At 38.8% G+C, this 17,470-nt stretch overlaps 1 protein-coding gene across 1 annotated transcript in view; it reads left to right on the top strand.

Moving 5' to 3' along the window:
- LOC122971270 (MAGUK p55 subfamily member 3-like) overlaps window positions 1–17,284 on the top strand; it is a 21,368-nt gene extending 4,084 nt beyond the window's left edge. The window contains exons 2-19 of the mRNA XM_044337845.1: window positions 5,459–5,641; window positions 6,218–6,336; window positions 6,743–6,820; window positions 7,001–7,081; window positions 7,673–7,810; window positions 9,660–9,741; window positions 10,208–10,293; window positions 10,392–10,466; window positions 11,357–11,553; window positions 11,947–12,011; window positions 12,662–12,679; window positions 12,949–12,990; window positions 14,743–14,901; window positions 15,058–15,138; window positions 15,640–15,733; window positions 15,924–16,032; window positions 16,621–16,740; window positions 16,945–17,284. Of these exons, the coding sequence (XP_044193780.1) occupies window positions 5,605–5,641; window positions 6,218–6,336; window positions 6,743–6,820; window positions 7,001–7,081; window positions 7,673–7,810; window positions 9,660–9,741; window positions 10,208–10,293; window positions 10,392–10,466; window positions 11,357–11,553; window positions 11,947–12,011; window positions 12,662–12,679; window positions 12,949–12,990; window positions 14,743–14,901; window positions 15,058–15,138; window positions 15,640–15,733; window positions 15,924–16,032; window positions 16,621–16,740; window positions 16,945–17,124 (1,761 nt within the window). The 5' untranslated portion in view covers window positions 5,459–5,604 and the 3' untranslated portion in view covers window positions 17,125–17,284. The remainder of the gene's footprint in view (window positions 1–5,458; window positions 5,642–6,217; window positions 6,337–6,742; window positions 6,821–7,000; window positions 7,082–7,672; window positions 7,811–9,659; window positions 9,742–10,207; window positions 10,294–10,391; window positions 10,467–11,356; window positions 11,554–11,946; window positions 12,012–12,661; window positions 12,680–12,948; window positions 12,991–14,742; window positions 14,902–15,057; window positions 15,139–15,639; window positions 15,734–15,923; window positions 16,033–16,620; window positions 16,741–16,944) is intronic.
- The last annotated feature ends 186 nt before the right edge of the window (window positions 17,285–17,470 follow it).

The following is a 17,470-nucleotide window of genomic DNA, read 5'->3' as shown; positions in this document are numbered from 1 at the left end:
ACTGCACCCTGCATTTGGATCTTCACATAATGCAACGTGAGAATCTATCAACAAAATGTGTTTCTCAGTTTTCTTGAGTACTTTAAAGTAAGAAACTTTAACTTGATCATTTGCAGTCCATAATTAAGGTGTTGTTAGGTGTCTGTCTACTATCAATATTTATATTGAAATCAATAAAATATATTTTATAATTTTGATACATGTAAATGTATGATTTGAAGGCAGCCTATCCACACCCAATCCCACTAATTCCAGTCAACATGACATATAGTTCACCAGGGTTATTTTCCTCATCGTAACTAAATTTAGTCCTGCCTCATTTAGTTTGGTGGAACAAGTAATTGAATTACCATGATGTCAGTTCATCAAGAATGATATTTTTCATTTACAGATAACAGGAGAAAGCAAAATTAAAGTATAGTTAATTTAGTTTTAGCTTTAGCTAAGGCTAGCTGTTGCTTTGTCTCACCAGTTAGCTTTCACATGATATGTTTCAGTCCCCTTGCTGTGTAGTTGGCTGTCTCTCTGTGACAGGTTTGGTCTATTCATGGGATTTATAAGGTTGATTTGTAGAGTGAAAATAACTTAATTGGATTGACCTCATGCCCGCAGTCTCATACCTTTGCTGTGAATCTCTTCGTCCACCAAATTTCATGGATATTGTGCTGACAGAAAGAAAGCCAAATAAACAAACATGTATAAATATTACCACACTGGTCTGTAGGTAGTTGAGGCTGTGTAACTCGTCAGGCGTGGCAAAATATGTGTGTTTCTTCTGCTCATAATGTGCAGAATGGATTTTTTTTTAGAAGTGCTACCATGTCAGCGTCCTGCTGAGTGAGTGAATGAAGGGACAGACATTGGTGCAGCATTAGACTGAATCAATCTGGGGTGTATTATCAATGCCTGCTGGAGGGTCACTCATGCGGAAAGGTCAAGGGTCACTTCAAGCTCCTGACATGGACACTGACAACATGTAATTACAGGACACTGGTGACACTAGCTTGTCGATATGTGTGTGTGTGTTTACTGAAGCCAAATCACAGTTCACTTAAGGAAATTAAGTCAACTTTTGGGACTTACTGTTATTTGCTTTTGTGGCACAGACAAAAGGGGAGCATGGGGAAACTAACACCACCTGGGGAATTGCACCCCAGGAAATACTGTCTCAAGAAGCTTGAATATTGTTTTGAAAATTGATAAGGCACGCAGTCGTTACAGACACAAGACAGAGACGTGTTTTCAGAATAAATCGAATGTTTTATTGAAATAATTAAATAGGCAGGGACTAGAGCTGCCGGGGAGAAAATAATTTTTAATTACTGAAACCAATAAGGGGAATAAAAATAGTGCTTTATTACAGTTACAGCTAAAAAGGCCTTAATACAAAATCTAAAACCATAAGTGAGCCCTAAAGTATTTAAAACTACCAGTCCAACATAAACTAAGCAAGACTGGGGAAACTGAGCTGAGGCCACCTGTGGAGAGGCACTACACTGAGGAGTGCCCAGGGGTGCAACCACTTAATCACCTCAGGTGCAACATAGCAATCCTCCTAGCAGAAATGGTGCAATCTACATTTGCGTCCCAGTGCTTTTAATCACATGCATAAAGTGTAGGGACCTCACCATGGGTGCCTAGCCACCCAACAATATGGCATATGCTTCACTGAAAGAAAGGGAACTAATAGAAAGAGAATAACAAACAAATAAACAACCCAGTTGGTTTGACAGTACAGGCACGGGAATGACACTCAAGCAAAACATTACCAGAAGGCCAAACAAAGAACGAGCAAAACAACAGCAGGTGAACCTACAAAGGGAGAACAGGAATTATCAGGCCTCATCATGCTGCATACTAAAATGATACATTTTGATGTGGTGACGCTACTCACCACGTCTGGTACGGGACATTAACACACAGGATCACTCAAAAAGGTTGGGCAGGACAACAGTGGAGTTCCAACACACAATATGCAACACTTTAGATCAAAACAAGAACAGAACGCAGTCAACTAAGTACGCAGTATAAAAAAGGCTGACTTGTGCATGTTAAGTCATCACTTTAACTACATAGCTGTAACACTAAACACTACCAGCCACAACAGAGACAGAGGACAGGAGCTAAAAGAGTAAACACAGGCTAACAGGTACCTTATATAATCTGATGGCCTTGATTAGGGAATTGGTTGGAGGAGGATTCAGGCCTGGAGCTGTGTTCACCAACATTACACATGATACTGTATTCACTTGCAATAGGGGAACATTACCCACCACATTTTCTTGCAGAGAGTTAGATGAGAAGATTGATGCCACTTTCATGCCAGGAGCCAGGAGACGCTTAGCTTAGCTTAGCATAAAGTGAAATGTGAAGTTTTTTCCTCAGCACTGCTAAAACTTACCAATTATTGTTTCGCGTAGAAACAACATTTTGTGGTTTTATGTACCGGACTATTTCTTGGCCGGGCACAGTGACCTCCTGGAGACCATGAAGTTGCTTTGCAACCAGTGGAGAACCCCCATAAAACCACAATTTTTGTACAAATTCAACAAATGAGACGTGGCACAGCCAGGCTCGCTGTTTCCCGTTTTCAGTCTTTATGCTAAGCTAAGCTAAGCTAACCGGCTGCTGACTTTCGCTTCATATTTATCACACAGACATGAATGTGGTATCTATCTTCTCATCCAATTCTTGGCAGGAAAGTCAAACCATTCCCTTACACGAAAAAATACGATCATCAATATATCAATCAATATATCATTCGCCAGTTAGCTGTATGGAAGTTCATTGAATTCTTCCAGTACGTGTTTGTAATGGTTCAATCAGCATCCATGTTATTGATGGACTACAACTATAAATTTGGAATGTAATGTGGAAAATGTAGAATAGGACTTTGCAGAACAGTTAAAAGTTTTGGCATCACTGCTCAGCAATCTAAGGCACGATTAAATTCATTTCCTCTTAAACATTTTACACGGCTTCATATGGGCTTCATGAACACAAGTCACCATCTCAACAAAGGTGTGTTTGTGCTGTTGCTGTTTATTCTAATTATGACTTTGGCACAATGCCAGCCTGTCTTCAATCAGTATTTTTCCAAACTAGAAATTTCTTTGGCAGCCAGCACATATTAATCAGCCCACCAGGGGAAAATGTGACAATGAATTGACAGAACATAATTAACAAAAGACAAAGGTAATGTATAGTTTTGATGAAATTGTCAGAATATATATTACAATAATATAATATTACTATTAAATATATTACAATAAGACAGAAAATCAACAAACAAACTAGTAATTGTTTTTAACAACTCTGGGATACAAAAGTGGGAATTCTGCTTAGACAAACCATTTTGACTATAACTGAATATAATCAGCAAAAACAAGAAAATTCATGAAGTTGATGGATGTCTTGACTTATGTATCTAGTAAATAAATTTAATGAGGGCTTGCTATTTGCCAACATGCTGAACGGGTGCCTCTGGTTTTTGTTTATAGCCGTCAGGTGTTTGTTTGTGGTAACTGTGGATGTCTAACAATGAGCCAGATTGTTTTGCCTGCTTTGGAAATTGTCAGAAAAGGCTGCAGGATCGTTTTGTAGATTTCAACTCAAATGAAATGCTGCTTCCATGGCAACACTTTTTAATTTGTTTTTCCATATACTTACATTTCTGATGGACTGTCACTGATGTAGCATCTAGTCTGGTAGCTCGGACAAAGCACATCAGTGAGAAAAAAGGGTCAAAGTAATGTTCGTAATTTATTTTTTTGTGTGACCAACTACTTCAGAATAGTCTTATTTAATCAGTATTTTATGTTTTGCATGGAGTACCCTTTCCAGGTGTTCCTAAGTGATGATGGAGAGAGATTAGTGTTGTGTCATACTTGGCTATTGATATTACAAACTGCCAGTGAGCACTATATTTTGCCTAAATACAAGTCCTTAATGATTCAACAGGCGTCTGCATTGGGAAAAGGTGGCTGCACTAAATTCTGTCCCTCTGTATTTAGAAAATATACTCTTTATGTTATGAACAAAATGGTTAGTCTGTAAAAATGCCCTGTCTCTTTGATTCTGATCGACAGACACAAAAGTGTTTAACTTTGGAGAGTTGTTTGAAAAGCTTTCTTCTGTCAAGCTGTGCAGGAAATGTCTGGATACAGGTGTCATGTCTGTGAGAATGGGAAAAAATGTCACTAAAGTTAAAAAAAAAAACCCAAAATACAAAGCACATTGCCAAAAGGCTTGTTGTTTTTGTTTTACCCGTGATAGCTTTTAGTTGTGGGGTAGATTTTACTTAAAGATCCCCTCCAGACATGTTTTACGATTTAAATAAAATACTATATTTGTGTTTTGATGTGTTTTTCCCACAAAAATAAATTCAATTATCTTGTTAAAATCATCAAAATGTCATCTACTCCTTCTCCCTCTTTTAAAATCTGAGAATCTACTGTATGAATATACAAATATTTTTCATATTTACAGTTACACTGCTGGACACAAGATGTCTCCTACTTCACTGATTAGTCAGTTCTCAGTGTTTGTGCGCTGAAGGCTTCAAGTTTCCACATCTGTGTAAGTTGAATACTGGACCCTGATTGGCTCCAAACTAGTTGTGATATCACAAATCATGCTTGTAGGTGCATGCCTTAAACTGAGATTTTCACTGAGCTCAGAGAAACTTTCCAATTTCAGCAGATGAATGTGAAAACAGTCTCTGCACATACAATGCCAGTCAAAAGTTTGGACACACTTTCTCTTCCCTTGGAGACAATACCGAATTAGTGAAGTTAATAATGCGAAACAAATCAAATAGCATTTAATTAAGCTGAACACAGAGGGAGTCATTGCTACTATAGCGTTGCCATGGGGACAAACAAGATGAGGAATCTTATTAGACAAAAGGGGTCAGTATTATCTGACCTCACTTTTCTCCATGTCATGCAGTTTACAAAGAAACTAGTGCTTTTTGCCTCCGTAATGAGAGCAGTTTTTAATCATTTTGAAACCCCAGCACAGTAATGGGTTCATTCATCACTGTCAAAGCATAGCTGGTTGGATGCCATTTCAAAATGTATTTTCAAAGTCAATTTAAATGAGAAAAGATACGTATGCTTTAGTAAGTCTCCATCAGCAGCCCCAGAGGTCATATTTCTGTTTTTATTGTCAGTGTTTGCAACTACAGCCTTCAACTCTTTTTACACACAGTTTTAAAATATCACTTACGAACTTAATCCTCCACTGCAAATGAAGAGGGACATTTTTTCAAGCATGTATTATTTTAGATTAATCGCATGATTCCGTGAATCAAAACAAAAAAGGATTCTTGGAAAGAAAATCTGAATTTTGTGAGGAAAAACATCAATTCTGAGAGAGCCTGGATTATGCTATCTACCTCTTTTCCCTCATGTGGAAACATCATATGTTTTTTTTGTTGTTTTTCTTAAATTCCCAGTTGTGTCAGTGATATTTTACCTTGGCCACACGTGAGGAGCCAGAACAGAAGGAGCCAGCGGAGAGAACCCACCGCCTTTGTTTTCCCTCCCTCCCTGTTTCCCCCCCACCACCCCTCACCCCTCTCCACCCTCCTGCCTCCTCTGGATGATTGAAGCCATGCCCATCGTGTCTGCAAGCACAGGTACAGCCAAACATATGTTCAAGCTGCTTGCTTATGCTCTCTGATGCATTTTATATGCTTATAAATAATGCATGTTTTATAATATCAATATACATAACAGATGCTTGAATTTTAAGTTAAGAATTTAACTGAAAATTACAGAGTTTGCGGATGCAAGGTAGACGGAGTTACAGTGGCAGGCATTTGAGACATAAACACACCTAATTATGTAGTTTCTACCATACATTGGAAATGTGTTGGATTTCAGAGAGGCTTCAGGTCTCTTATTTGGCAGCAACAGTTGGGCTTTTCAAATGTGAGATCCAAATGTCAGATCTTTTCCTCCCTTTTGTTCAATTCAGACAAAAATCTAATGTCATAGTGTTAGTTAAATTTAAACAAAAGCCGATCTAACATTCTACATTTAAGTGTATTTGGTTCTTGATTGTCCCTTTATTATCCCTATACCATAATATGAAAAAGAGATGTTTTATTTTACTTTTATTTCTTATTGATGATGTAATTTCTTCTCGCCTGATTTCTTTTAGTTTATGATAGAAAGTGGGTGATGAATCTTGGTTTGTATAATCCATACAGGGCTGCATGAGACCCTGGCCCTGCTCACCTCTCAGCTCCACCCTGATGCCAACTATAAGGATGACCTGGTCTTCCTCAGAGATGTCTTTAGTGAGAAGAGCCTCGGTTACCTCATGAAGGTACAGCAGATATGTCCGAGTAGCTGTGACTGCTGCACTGCGGCCTAAAAAAAATCATGTTTATAAAGGAACATCTAGTCTAGTGTTTCTTTGCATCAGCTATTCAATAAATAAACAAGAAGGCACTCAGTTGGTAGAGTGCAAATATCTACCAAAACCGATCAAGCTGCAAATAAACACTGAAAAAATCTGTCTCACCAGAATTTAAAATCAGAATAAGACATGTAAATGTCTGTAAATATTTAATGATAAAATCCCAAATGTTTGTTTTCTGCAAAATCTTATCAACTCATTCTTGAAAAAAAGGCTTTCTGTCTACTAGGTTTCATGTGAATTCATTATTTTTTGTGTGTGCATGCACATTTGTGACGTGGCCAGTGTGCTAATTAAACCTTTAACATCACAGATTCATGAGAAACTGAAGCAGTACGAGAAACAGAGCCCAACTCCAGTTCTGCACAGCGCTTCTTGTCTGGCAGAGGATGTAGGTGCAATCTTTATATATTATATATATATTTCAGTGCTAAAATTAGAATATTGGATAATATTGTAATTCACCATTAAATATTAATAAACATTTATTGTGATCCAACAAAGGTAATTTTCTTTTATGAGGAGATTTTTCAAAATATTTAATTGGAGATTTTCTGATTCAAATGGTCAGCTGGCAGAAGAGCTCCAGAATGGACCACTGGAGGATGACGAGAGAGAACTGCTCCTCCTGCTGAGCACTCCTCACCTCAAGGTACACACACAAACACACACACACACACACTTAGACGAAGTGATAAATGTTCGTTGGTGTCTCTTTGCTTTCAACCCAGACAGTCTCCTGTTCCCTGTGAGGTCTGATCTCTTTAATTTCGCTGTCTCTGAGTGCTTTCACCCTGAGCTGCTCTGATTTCCCTCTAAGTTGATCATCTATTACGTAACGCCAGCATCAGAGCTGTCTGTCTGTCCCCCTTCCCCCGTCCCTCAGACATAGACAAGACTGCCTAATTACTCTTATCAAGTCATTATGTTCAATTTATTGGCTTTCTTGGGAGCGGGAAGGGTTGACAGCTGTGAAATGGGAACACTCATTTGCAAACGCAGTCAGTCGCATTTTCCCTCTGTCTCTCTCTCTCTCCCTCCTTGTTCTCTTGGCTTTTCTCCTGTCTTTTTCTGTTTTTCTACACCCCTGCGATTTACATGGCTTTTCTTTGCTGTACCAATCAATTTTCTTTTCATTTTTGTGAATTCTCTGGACACTGACTGAGGCTTCATTTTATGGTGTTCTTTCCTCTTTTCTATGTGTGTGTGTTTGTTTGTGTCTTTATTCAACTTGTTCATGCAGGCTGTGCTGTCAGCCCATGACACAGTGGCCCAAAAGAACTTCGACCCGGTGCTGCCGCCACTGCCGGAGGATCTAGATGACGATCTGGAGGAGGAGTCCGTGAAGATCGTCCGCCTGGTGAAGAACAAGGAGCCCCTGGTGAGAGCCGCCTGACAAAAATAAGAGCTTTTCCTTCCCTCAATAACTACAATTTTCATACCCCTCAAGAGGGGCTTTAAAACTCCATTTACTGTGATAGAGCAGATTTAGAGAGCTCTGGGGTGTGAGTGTGTGTCTCTGTGTTGGAAAAAAAAAATCACGCTCAAGGAAATCCTTCAAGCAAAGGACAAATAAATAGATTTGAGAAGTGATATCAGTTTTGAAAAGCAAAATATCGACTTATTAAAGATCAGTTCAGATACAAAGATACAAGCAGATACAAGTGGAACTGAGAGTTGTGAGTCTGTTCATCTGTCAGATAGGATGTGTCAGTTACATCATGTGGAGATCAAGTAATGTCTAACCATAGAGTTACTGCATTTAAGTATGCCAAAGAACAAAAGAGAAATGTGAGCTGTAACCCAATGAAGGAAAACTCTGATAACAAGTAGGGAAGTGTGTTGTAGAGGTTTTTCTATGATACAATAATTAAAAAATGAATCACAAGATTACTAGCATGTTAAAGGTACCCTGTGGAGTTTTTTTTTTCATTAACAAAGTTATGTTTATATTCACTGTTTCTCATTAAAATGCATTATGTGTATCCTTGAATTCTTTTCCTCCTTCATATAACATTTGGAGACTTGATTTTCGGAACAATCTAACACCAACATTTTAACATCCATGTTAGTGCGCAAGCAGTCTTTTTCTTGTCTTTGTTGCATTAGTGCATTGTTATATTTTCCACATTACTGCCACCAACTGTCGATCAGTGGAATAGCATGAAACCATCAGCAGGAGTGTCTTCTCTTTTGTGTGCACGAAATACAAACAAAACAGGGCCCACTTCTATAAAAACACCTCTAGCTGAAATTAAAAGTATAGTTCGCATATTTTGAAATGTATTCCTATGCATGCCGCTCACTGTATTACGCCGCAACAGCACTTTCAGATCCAAACAGCTGATCTGCGGTGTAATACAGTGCGCGTGTGCATGCGTAGGAATACGGAAATTCTACGGTTGAGAAGAAAATGTAGTGCCAAAGGAAAGGGCTGGCTGATGGCAAGGTAAAGTGGGGAAAATATTCTAAATATAGCATACCCTTACACTGATATTGATTTTTTTAAATTTTTTTTTTAGGCGGTCCTTTTTTTAGGTAGTTAAAAAATGTATTGCTGCTGGCGTCGTCCACAGCAGTACATTGCTTAGCTTCCAAGCCAGTACTCTTGCCTGCTTCTCCATATTGGGGGGGTGCACACCGCCATCTACTGCAGCTAATACAGTGACTATGGATAAGTACATCAAACAACCCCATTTCAAAAAACTGCCAACTATCCCTTTAAACTCCAGCAAAGGTGATCTCCAATGGTCAAGTATTACTCCTCTCACACAAGGGTAGAGCTGTAATGTTCATTCAATCAACAGAAAATTAATTGCCAACTATTGGAAGCAAAAATGCCAAATATTTGCTTGTTGCAGCTTGTCAAATGTGAAAATTTTAAGGTTCTCTGTGTCGTACATGATAGTAAAGTGAATATCTTTGGATTTTGGTTTGTTGGTCAGACAAAACATTTAAAGACGTACCTTAATTTTTCACTGTTTTCTGACATTCTGTAGACAAAATAATTAGTCGATTAAATCAAGGAAATAATCAGCAGATTGATTGGTAATGAAAATAATCGTTAGTTGCAACAAGAGTTTTGTTGACTGATACTGATCTTTCCGGCAAAAGCCACCAACCTGCACACAGGGAGAAGCTATTATCTGTCAACCAGAATATAATATCAGGTCAGTGAAAAGTAGATATTTGATTTGGAGTAAGATTTATTGATTGGTCTCTTCCATCAGGGTGCAACTATTCGGAGAGATGAGGCGACAGGAGCTGTAATCGTGGCCAGAATCATGAGGGGAGGGGCTGCTGACCGCAGTGGTGAGAGCAACAGTTTTCACACAATATTACAATGCATATGTGCACAAACTCACTTGTAACATCACTTGTATTGTTTGATTGCCTCTGGAAAAAAAAAGCAAAAAAACATCTGCAGTAAAGTGACATAAGAAAAAATTCTGACAGCTCTTCTTTCTACTAACAGGACTTTCTTATCACTACTAATACACTGACAGAGAAGTGAGGAGATTATGTTGTGTAACCCCATGAACTTTCACCAGAGATCAAATCCTTGAGATTAGTGCCACAAGATTGCATATTTTGAGATTACAAACAAGGGTCGCTCCTGGCTGTTGCCATGGAAATGTTATTGACTGTATGCCAACAGAAAATTGTGTTTTTTTTGTTCACATTAGAGTCTCACACTGAAAATACACACTGGAATATTCCTTTGATTTATTTTCCTTGGCTAGTAGACTTGTTTTCAAAAGACTGTTTGTGTTTCCAGGTCTGGTGCACGTGGGAGATGAGCTTCGAGAGGTCAATGGAAACCTGATAACCCACAAAAGGCCAGATGAAATTAGTCAGATTCTGGTAACAGACATATTTAATGTAGAATCATATTAGTTCAGTTACTGTAGGATTGTTAAATGATGACTACTGGAAATAACAGTTTTGGTGTTTTTGATCAGTCCCAGTCACAAGGCTCCATCACTCTGAAAATCATTCCAGCTGTTGTAGAAGAAGACAAACTGAAGGAAAGCAGAGTAAGGGCGCATTTCTTCTGTAAAATTCTGTCTGCATCTGTGATGATGCCAATGTCATTAATTGATGTTTTTAATAATTTTCTAAATGAAAACTTTGTTGTATTGTTGGTTCTTATCAATGACGTGCATCCACACTCATGGATAATCTCATTGGGAACAGAAGAATTTACCTATTGATAAGTTTGAAGAAAGAATAGTTTGATATTTGGGGAAATACGCTTATTTTTTTTTTTTTTGCCAAGAGTTAGATGAGTAGATTGATACCACCTCCACATATGACAATTAAATATGAAGCTATGCCCAGGAATGTGTTAGCTTAGCTTAGCTTAACATAAAGACCACAAACAGGGGAAACAGCTAGCTTGCTATGGCCTTCGCAGTCACAAGATCTCAACCCAGTTGAACACCTATGGGAGATGTTGGACCGATGTGTTAGACAGCCATATCATCAAAAAACCATATGAGAGAATATCTTTTGGAAGAATGGTGTTCATCCTGCCAGAAAAGTTCCAGAGACTTGTAGAATCAATGCCAAGGTGCAATGAAGCTGTTCTGGCGGCACGTATTGGCCCAACACCTTACAAGACACTTTATGTTGGTTTTTCCTTTGTCACCTGTTTGTATGTCTATTTGCATATTTTAAAGCTCACTAATTAGCATGTTATACTGTTTGTTTCATTCATACAAAAACCACATGTAGGTCATGAGCAGGAATATTTTTTAACGGAGAGCAGTGGCTTCCTGAAGAATCAAGCTAGCTGTTTCCCTCTGTTTCCAGTCTTTGTGCTAAGCTAAGCTAACTGGCTGCTAGCTCTAGTTTAATGTTTAACAAACAGATTTGTCTAATTTAGCAATTATTCCTCGCTAACAGAATAATCTTACTCCCCCAGGTCTATCTTCGAGCTTTGTTCGACTACATGCCTTTTGAGGACAAGGCCACTCCGTGTCAAGAGGCGGGACTTCCTTTTAAAAGGGGGGACATTCTTCAGGTGGTGAGCCAAGAAGACACCACCTGGTGGCAGGCCAAGAGGGTGGGCGACTGTAACCTGCGTGCCGCCCTCGTTCCCTCCACACAGTTCCAGGAGAGGTAGGCTGCATCATCTCTGCTGGAACATTTGGGCGGGATTAAAGGATTTGAACATTTCTTACTAGAACAGTCATTGCAAGAAATTATTACAGACACCAAACATGTTACTACCTGATTTTCTAGTATAATAATACTAATAATAATAATACATTGTTGGAAAATTTTGAGGTAAATGATAGCATAAAGATAATATTTACATAAAGGTTAGTTCAGAATTATAATAATTTAATGATTTAACAATAAAAAAAGGTATTTAAAATGGAATTTATAACTTTAGAGTGTGTCTGACCCATGTCAGTTGTTGCTACAACACTAACAGGCTTCTTATTGACAACGGTTTCCTTTTTCAAATCAAAAATAAATGCCTTTTGTCTTTCATTTTTTTCTTCTCAGGCGCTTGAGATACAGGATGAAAATGGGTTCCTTCCCTGCTCCTGTGTCCCCCAAAGTCCCCACATGTAAGCCTTATTTTACCTTGGTAATCAAAAATTGTCTCACATAACCTATAACCATAAATGTACAAGAGGCTTAGATCGACAGATAAAGCTTATATTGCAGGCCAAATCCAATCTAGACAAGAAGATACAGAAAAAGAGATTATGAAAACAGAACAGGGGATGTGAGGTTAATCTGTATAAAAAAAACCATGTAATCCAGTGTGCCCCGGTAGCCTACTGGTTATGAAGCATGCCACATAACCGTAATGCCTGTGGTTCAATTCCGGTGTTTCATTTCCTAATCCAATTTTAAAAGTAAAATGAAACATAAAGGTTTGAAAAACAGCGTATGGTCGTTAAGTCGGTTCTTTCCATGTATCTATCTGCATATATACTAAACTCCCAAACACTGTGAATCCAGGTAAAAGTAATTTATTAAAACTATACAAAAGAGAGAAAGAGGTGTACGGTAGATAAAGAAAAGCAGATAAATTGTAAGTATTTCTAAAGCTAGATAGAGTGTAAGATGTTGAATTTGCAAAACAAGGTGAAAGTCCTGAATAGTTTCTTTGGTGAATCTGAAAAAGTGTACACAAGAAGAACAGTGGTTGTAATATTCTGTCACTCCCTGCAGTGATACTGTGTGTCATTCCTTGCATTGCCAACCTCAGATGATCGGGCTGAGAGAGGTACGTGGACAAACCCTCCTATTACAAAGCAGCTCTCATTCCTGCCCTTTATAAAGCATGCTTTCATTGACAACACCCAACCTGAAACTCACAAAAACACAGAATCTGGCGCACCTTTCGCCCCTGCAATTAACCCCTTTTTTCCCTTTACAGTTGCCTTTATACCTACAAAACCTTCCCCTTCTCTCCTTGATAGTTACTGTACCCTCAACGTCAACCTCACCTCCCTCCTCTTACCCTGTCTTCTCTTCCTGCTTGCCATCCCACAGAAGACTGTGACAGTGAGGGTGCTCTGAATGGAAAGGACATAGGTGAGGAGGCATGATCAACGCGTTTGCAACATCACATTTCTGCTAAATCTGTGTGCTAATCCATCCCTTCTTCCAGAATCTGCAAACTATTCTTCTTAGAGAAGTTGTAGTGGATTGCTATAGTTTTGAATCGGAGGATAAGAGCAGGTTTCAGCTGGTTTCTTCTGTGAGCTCAACACCAGATGTAACACCTCACCTCAGCCCTCTTAACCTTTTTGAAAAACAGATTTAAAACCATAAAGAGCAAGTTGGCAATCTCTTCGGTGTGTTCATCAGGCTTCCTGGCTGCTCTTATTCACTTCATGTGACTGTGCTTCTGTGGGTTTTACTGTGCTTGAAAGCATTACCCCAGCCATTTTGACCTGGACCTTATTTTCACATCCATCATACAGCTTATGTTGAACCAAAATCTTACAAACAGCTTCACTCTAGTCCATTCAGAGTATTAGTTTTTCAGTCCAATATGAGATGTGTTTGAAATAACAAGTAAACTCTAAATATTTTAAGTGGGTTCTTCATTACTTTATTTATCTTTTATGCAGGCTTAGTGCAAAATAAATTAGTGAATTAACAAAAGAATGACTCACAACATTGTAAACAATATAGCCTGACAAATACTGGATTTAATATTGATATTTGAGAAGACGTTTTAAAAAGTTGATAATGATCAACTGATATCTTTCTTTATTATTTTTCTATATGAACACATAACATGAACAATCATTTCTGATGAGGATCCTTTAAAAATGGTCATTAAAGAAAACTTGTCAGTGCTCTCTGGTGGACAAACTGTGTAATGGTGACACTGTTGCTAAGCAATCTATTAACATATCTTTGGCATTTCTGGATTGCAATTTCTAAATGCCAATAATTACACTAGTAATACAGATATACAGTTTCTGTGATAAGCCAATATTTGCTAATATATCAGTGTAGCTTTTAAAAGCAGCATTGTTCTGATAGGCGCGTAAGAAGCAAGTAGCTCTACAGTGAAGCAATTGTGATGATTTTATTTGATTAAATTGGTATAATGGAGAATTATGAGATAATTATAGAGGTTAAAATAGCTGAAGTTCTGCTTTAACAGTCACATTTTTTTCTGTATCTTTCAGGAATTGCTGAGTGACAGTGTGTTTGTTTTGGGTGTATCTTCATGCTCCCACTTTTTATTAAAAAAAAAAAAAGCTCAGCGATCTGCACTTGATCTGCGTGTGTGTGCGCTTGTGACTCTGGCAGGCTTTTTGCGCCATACGCTACAGCCACTGACCTCATTTACTTCTCATTGTGCTTTACAAATGGCCTCTTGTCACGCTTACATGATTAAGGTGCTTTGTTTGTGTCTGGTGAAAAGGTAGATGCAGCATGCATGGCTTCCAAGCTTCTGTTCTGTTGGTGACATTTAAGCTGGTTGAATAAATGGTCTAATATGAGCTGTAGTTTCTCCCAAGAGTAAGGCAGCTCCTGCCTTCTGTGGTCATGCTTTCTCATGGGATTTTTACTCAGGTACTCTTACTGATTTCTACTGGTGTTGTTCAGTGTGTCTGTGTTGTTTGATGTATGACACAGGAATTTCAATTTCAATCAGGAAGTGAGATGATGTGGAAATCAGTGCAATTTTCAGTTTGCTACTTGTTTGGTTTTTCGATTCTAGTGTCAAGCTGGCAGTGTAATCTGCGCTAGACTTGTTAGAGTTTCTTCAGTATGTGGACCACTGTCCATCTTACATTTCGACCTACATGTCTTTGACCACAGCGAGCTTGCGCAGAAGTTTCAGGCTTAAGAAAGATCGCCAGGGATCACCAGGAGAACCTCAAACTCCAGATGCCAATCACACAGATTTCCTGATTTACGAGGAAGTCACACAATATCTTCCCCGTCCTGGTGAGAGGCCCCGCCTAATAGTACTGATAGGTAGGTCTACTGCGGGTTTTGTTGACATCTTAAATCTAAGAAACTACACATAAATTCTCAAAAAAAAACACCCAACTTGCTATTAAAGTGACACTGGGCATGAGATTTAAGTAAAAATATTGATAATTTTGTGTCTATTCTGTTATATGGTCACAGGTTCTCAGGGAGCTCGGATCACTGAGCTCAAACAGAAGGTGATCGCTGAGAATCCCCGACATTGTGGTTTGGCTGTGCCTCGTGAGTTGGGTTTTCTTTATATTTACTCTTTGGCTTTCACTATGAAGTCACTCTAAAGCTGCAGATGTGTTTTTCTGGGTCTGTAGTTAAGATATGTGCTGTGGGTTTCACCTGAGTACCTGTTAGCTGCTGCAATGCCTTTGATCTAGGATTTAAACCAGATTAATCTCCTCTTTCAGACATTGTAATCCACCACTGGAGATTTCTTTACAAAAAGCTACACCAAAACAAATGAGTTATAGTGTAGATGGTGTAGCAACATTTGCACCATCTGTGGCGTTTTTTGTATTTGCACAGGATTAGATGTTTTGTTCACCACTTGTGAAAACTGCTGAGTAAAAATGTGATATTTTGCTCTAGAGGACAATGCATTATCCATGCGATTACATACCACACACAGGCTCTTGCTGACATATTTAAAGACATTCAAGCAGTCAGTCATTAACTTTTTTTCCAACACCACCCCCCCCCCCCGGCTGTGTTTGAATATACGGCCTGAAGACACCACTCGGGCCAGGAAGTGTTATGAGAGAGAAGGAGTGGAGTACCACTTCATCACTAAAGCAGCTTTTGAGGCAGACATCCAGAATGGCAAGTGAGTATTGGATACGGGATATTATCCAAGACATGGTTTACTGTATATTCTAATGTTTCAGACACTTGCATTCATTTTGTATACAAGTTAATTTTACTTTTAAATTTGTTATCACTGAAGTGGCCAATCTGTTCAGCTCGATTTACAATTTTTTGCCCGAATAATTCATGATGGTGCCATATTTCTGCAGATTTATTGAATATGGGGAGTATAAAGACAATCTGTACGGCACCAGTTTGGAGTCCATGCGCAGAATTTTGGATCAAAACAAGGTCTGTCTGGTGGATGTGCAACCAGAGGTTAGTATTTACACTGACAAACGAATACATTTTTGATTACAATAAATACTAAGAACTTGAAAACAAGTACAGACATAGTCATTAAACATGAGATCATTTTTCTCATCTCATCACATTGAGACGCCCACACCTCTATTTCTGTGTCAATTAAGTTTCTGACAGCTCTGTTTTACACAGAACACAGATTTTACATGGTGCTGATTAGAAGCTGTATTTTCCCAGTTTTAGCAGTTTTAAATTACAGTTTAAATAAGTTCACAATTTTTCAAGTCTGTCAACACTGAAAGAGGTTTTCTTCGCTGTAATCATTCCTCCTGCTCATACTGACTATTAAAAGTGTGCCCACAGCCACAAAAATTGTGAACCCATCCTAAGATTTTACTTGTCACATTTAAAGTATGACCAAGTCTGGATTCAGTCTACACTGCATAAGCCAACAGGTTTAGTATATTCAATGTTTATGTACTGACAACTTTTTAAAAGGCTGTGGAGGACTGTAAAACATCTACACTATTCATAAAAATCTCCCGTATATTTAGTAAAGCCGCTGTTGTAGTTGGTATAATTAAGTTTTTGTCCCACATTCAGGCACTGAAGACTCTACGTACCGCTGAGTTCAAACCATATGTCATCTTCGTAAGACCTTGCATCTTTGACAGTCAAAGGAAACGGCTTGGCTCCTCTTCCTCACTCAGCGCAGGAATAACGGTGCAAATCCTTCCTGACTCACACTTGACAAAAGAAAGTTTAAGTGCAGTGTCTCCTAGCTGACAGTGATTGTTCACACAGACTGTTAGTGATTTGAAACCTTTTTTCTTAAATCATCAGTGTAACATTTTGTGCCTGTGTACACACTCTGAGTCATGTAGTAACAACTAAACATTATTCCTCCCCTCTCCTCTCACTGAGCAGGAGGATGACCTGGAAGAAATGAAGCAGTCGGCAGAGCGGATGGATGAGTGTTACGGGCATTGGGTGGACTATGTCTTGGTGAAGGAGGACCCAGTCAGTGCCTTAGCAGAGCTCCAGGTCATACTGGAGAGGGTGCAGATGGAGCCCCAGTGGGTGCCTGTTTCCTGGGTGAGGACCTAACCTGCTTACCTGAGCTTGACTGGTTCAAGTTGAGACAGTGGACCCACTGTGTGTGGAGGACAGATAAAACTGTTGGTGTGATCCAGTGTTTACTGCCAGACTAACCATTCCACAAATACAGGTTTGTGATAGTTGATCATAAAAGAACATCTGCAATGGACTGAAAGCTGCTTTTTCATTGGTCTGAGTATCAAATGAGCCTTTCTGTTTTAGGTTGTTCAGTGTGATATGACTGAGATTGTCATACAGATAGTGCTGACGTCCATACTGTATATCTAAACTGTACAATGGCAGTGTAACAGCTGACAGGAATGTAGTACATGCATGTAGGACCAAGTCCCTATAG

This window comes from Thunnus albacares, chromosome 20 (assembly GCF_914725855.1).
Source record: "Thunnus albacares chromosome 20, fThuAlb1.1, whole genome shotgun sequence".
NCBI classification, from domain to species: domain Eukaryota; kingdom Metazoa; phylum Chordata; class Actinopteri; order Scombriformes; family Scombridae; genus Thunnus; species Thunnus albacares.
The sequence above is the reverse complement of the archived record's forward strand: the minus strand, read 5'-3'. Positions and strand labels throughout refer to the sequence as shown.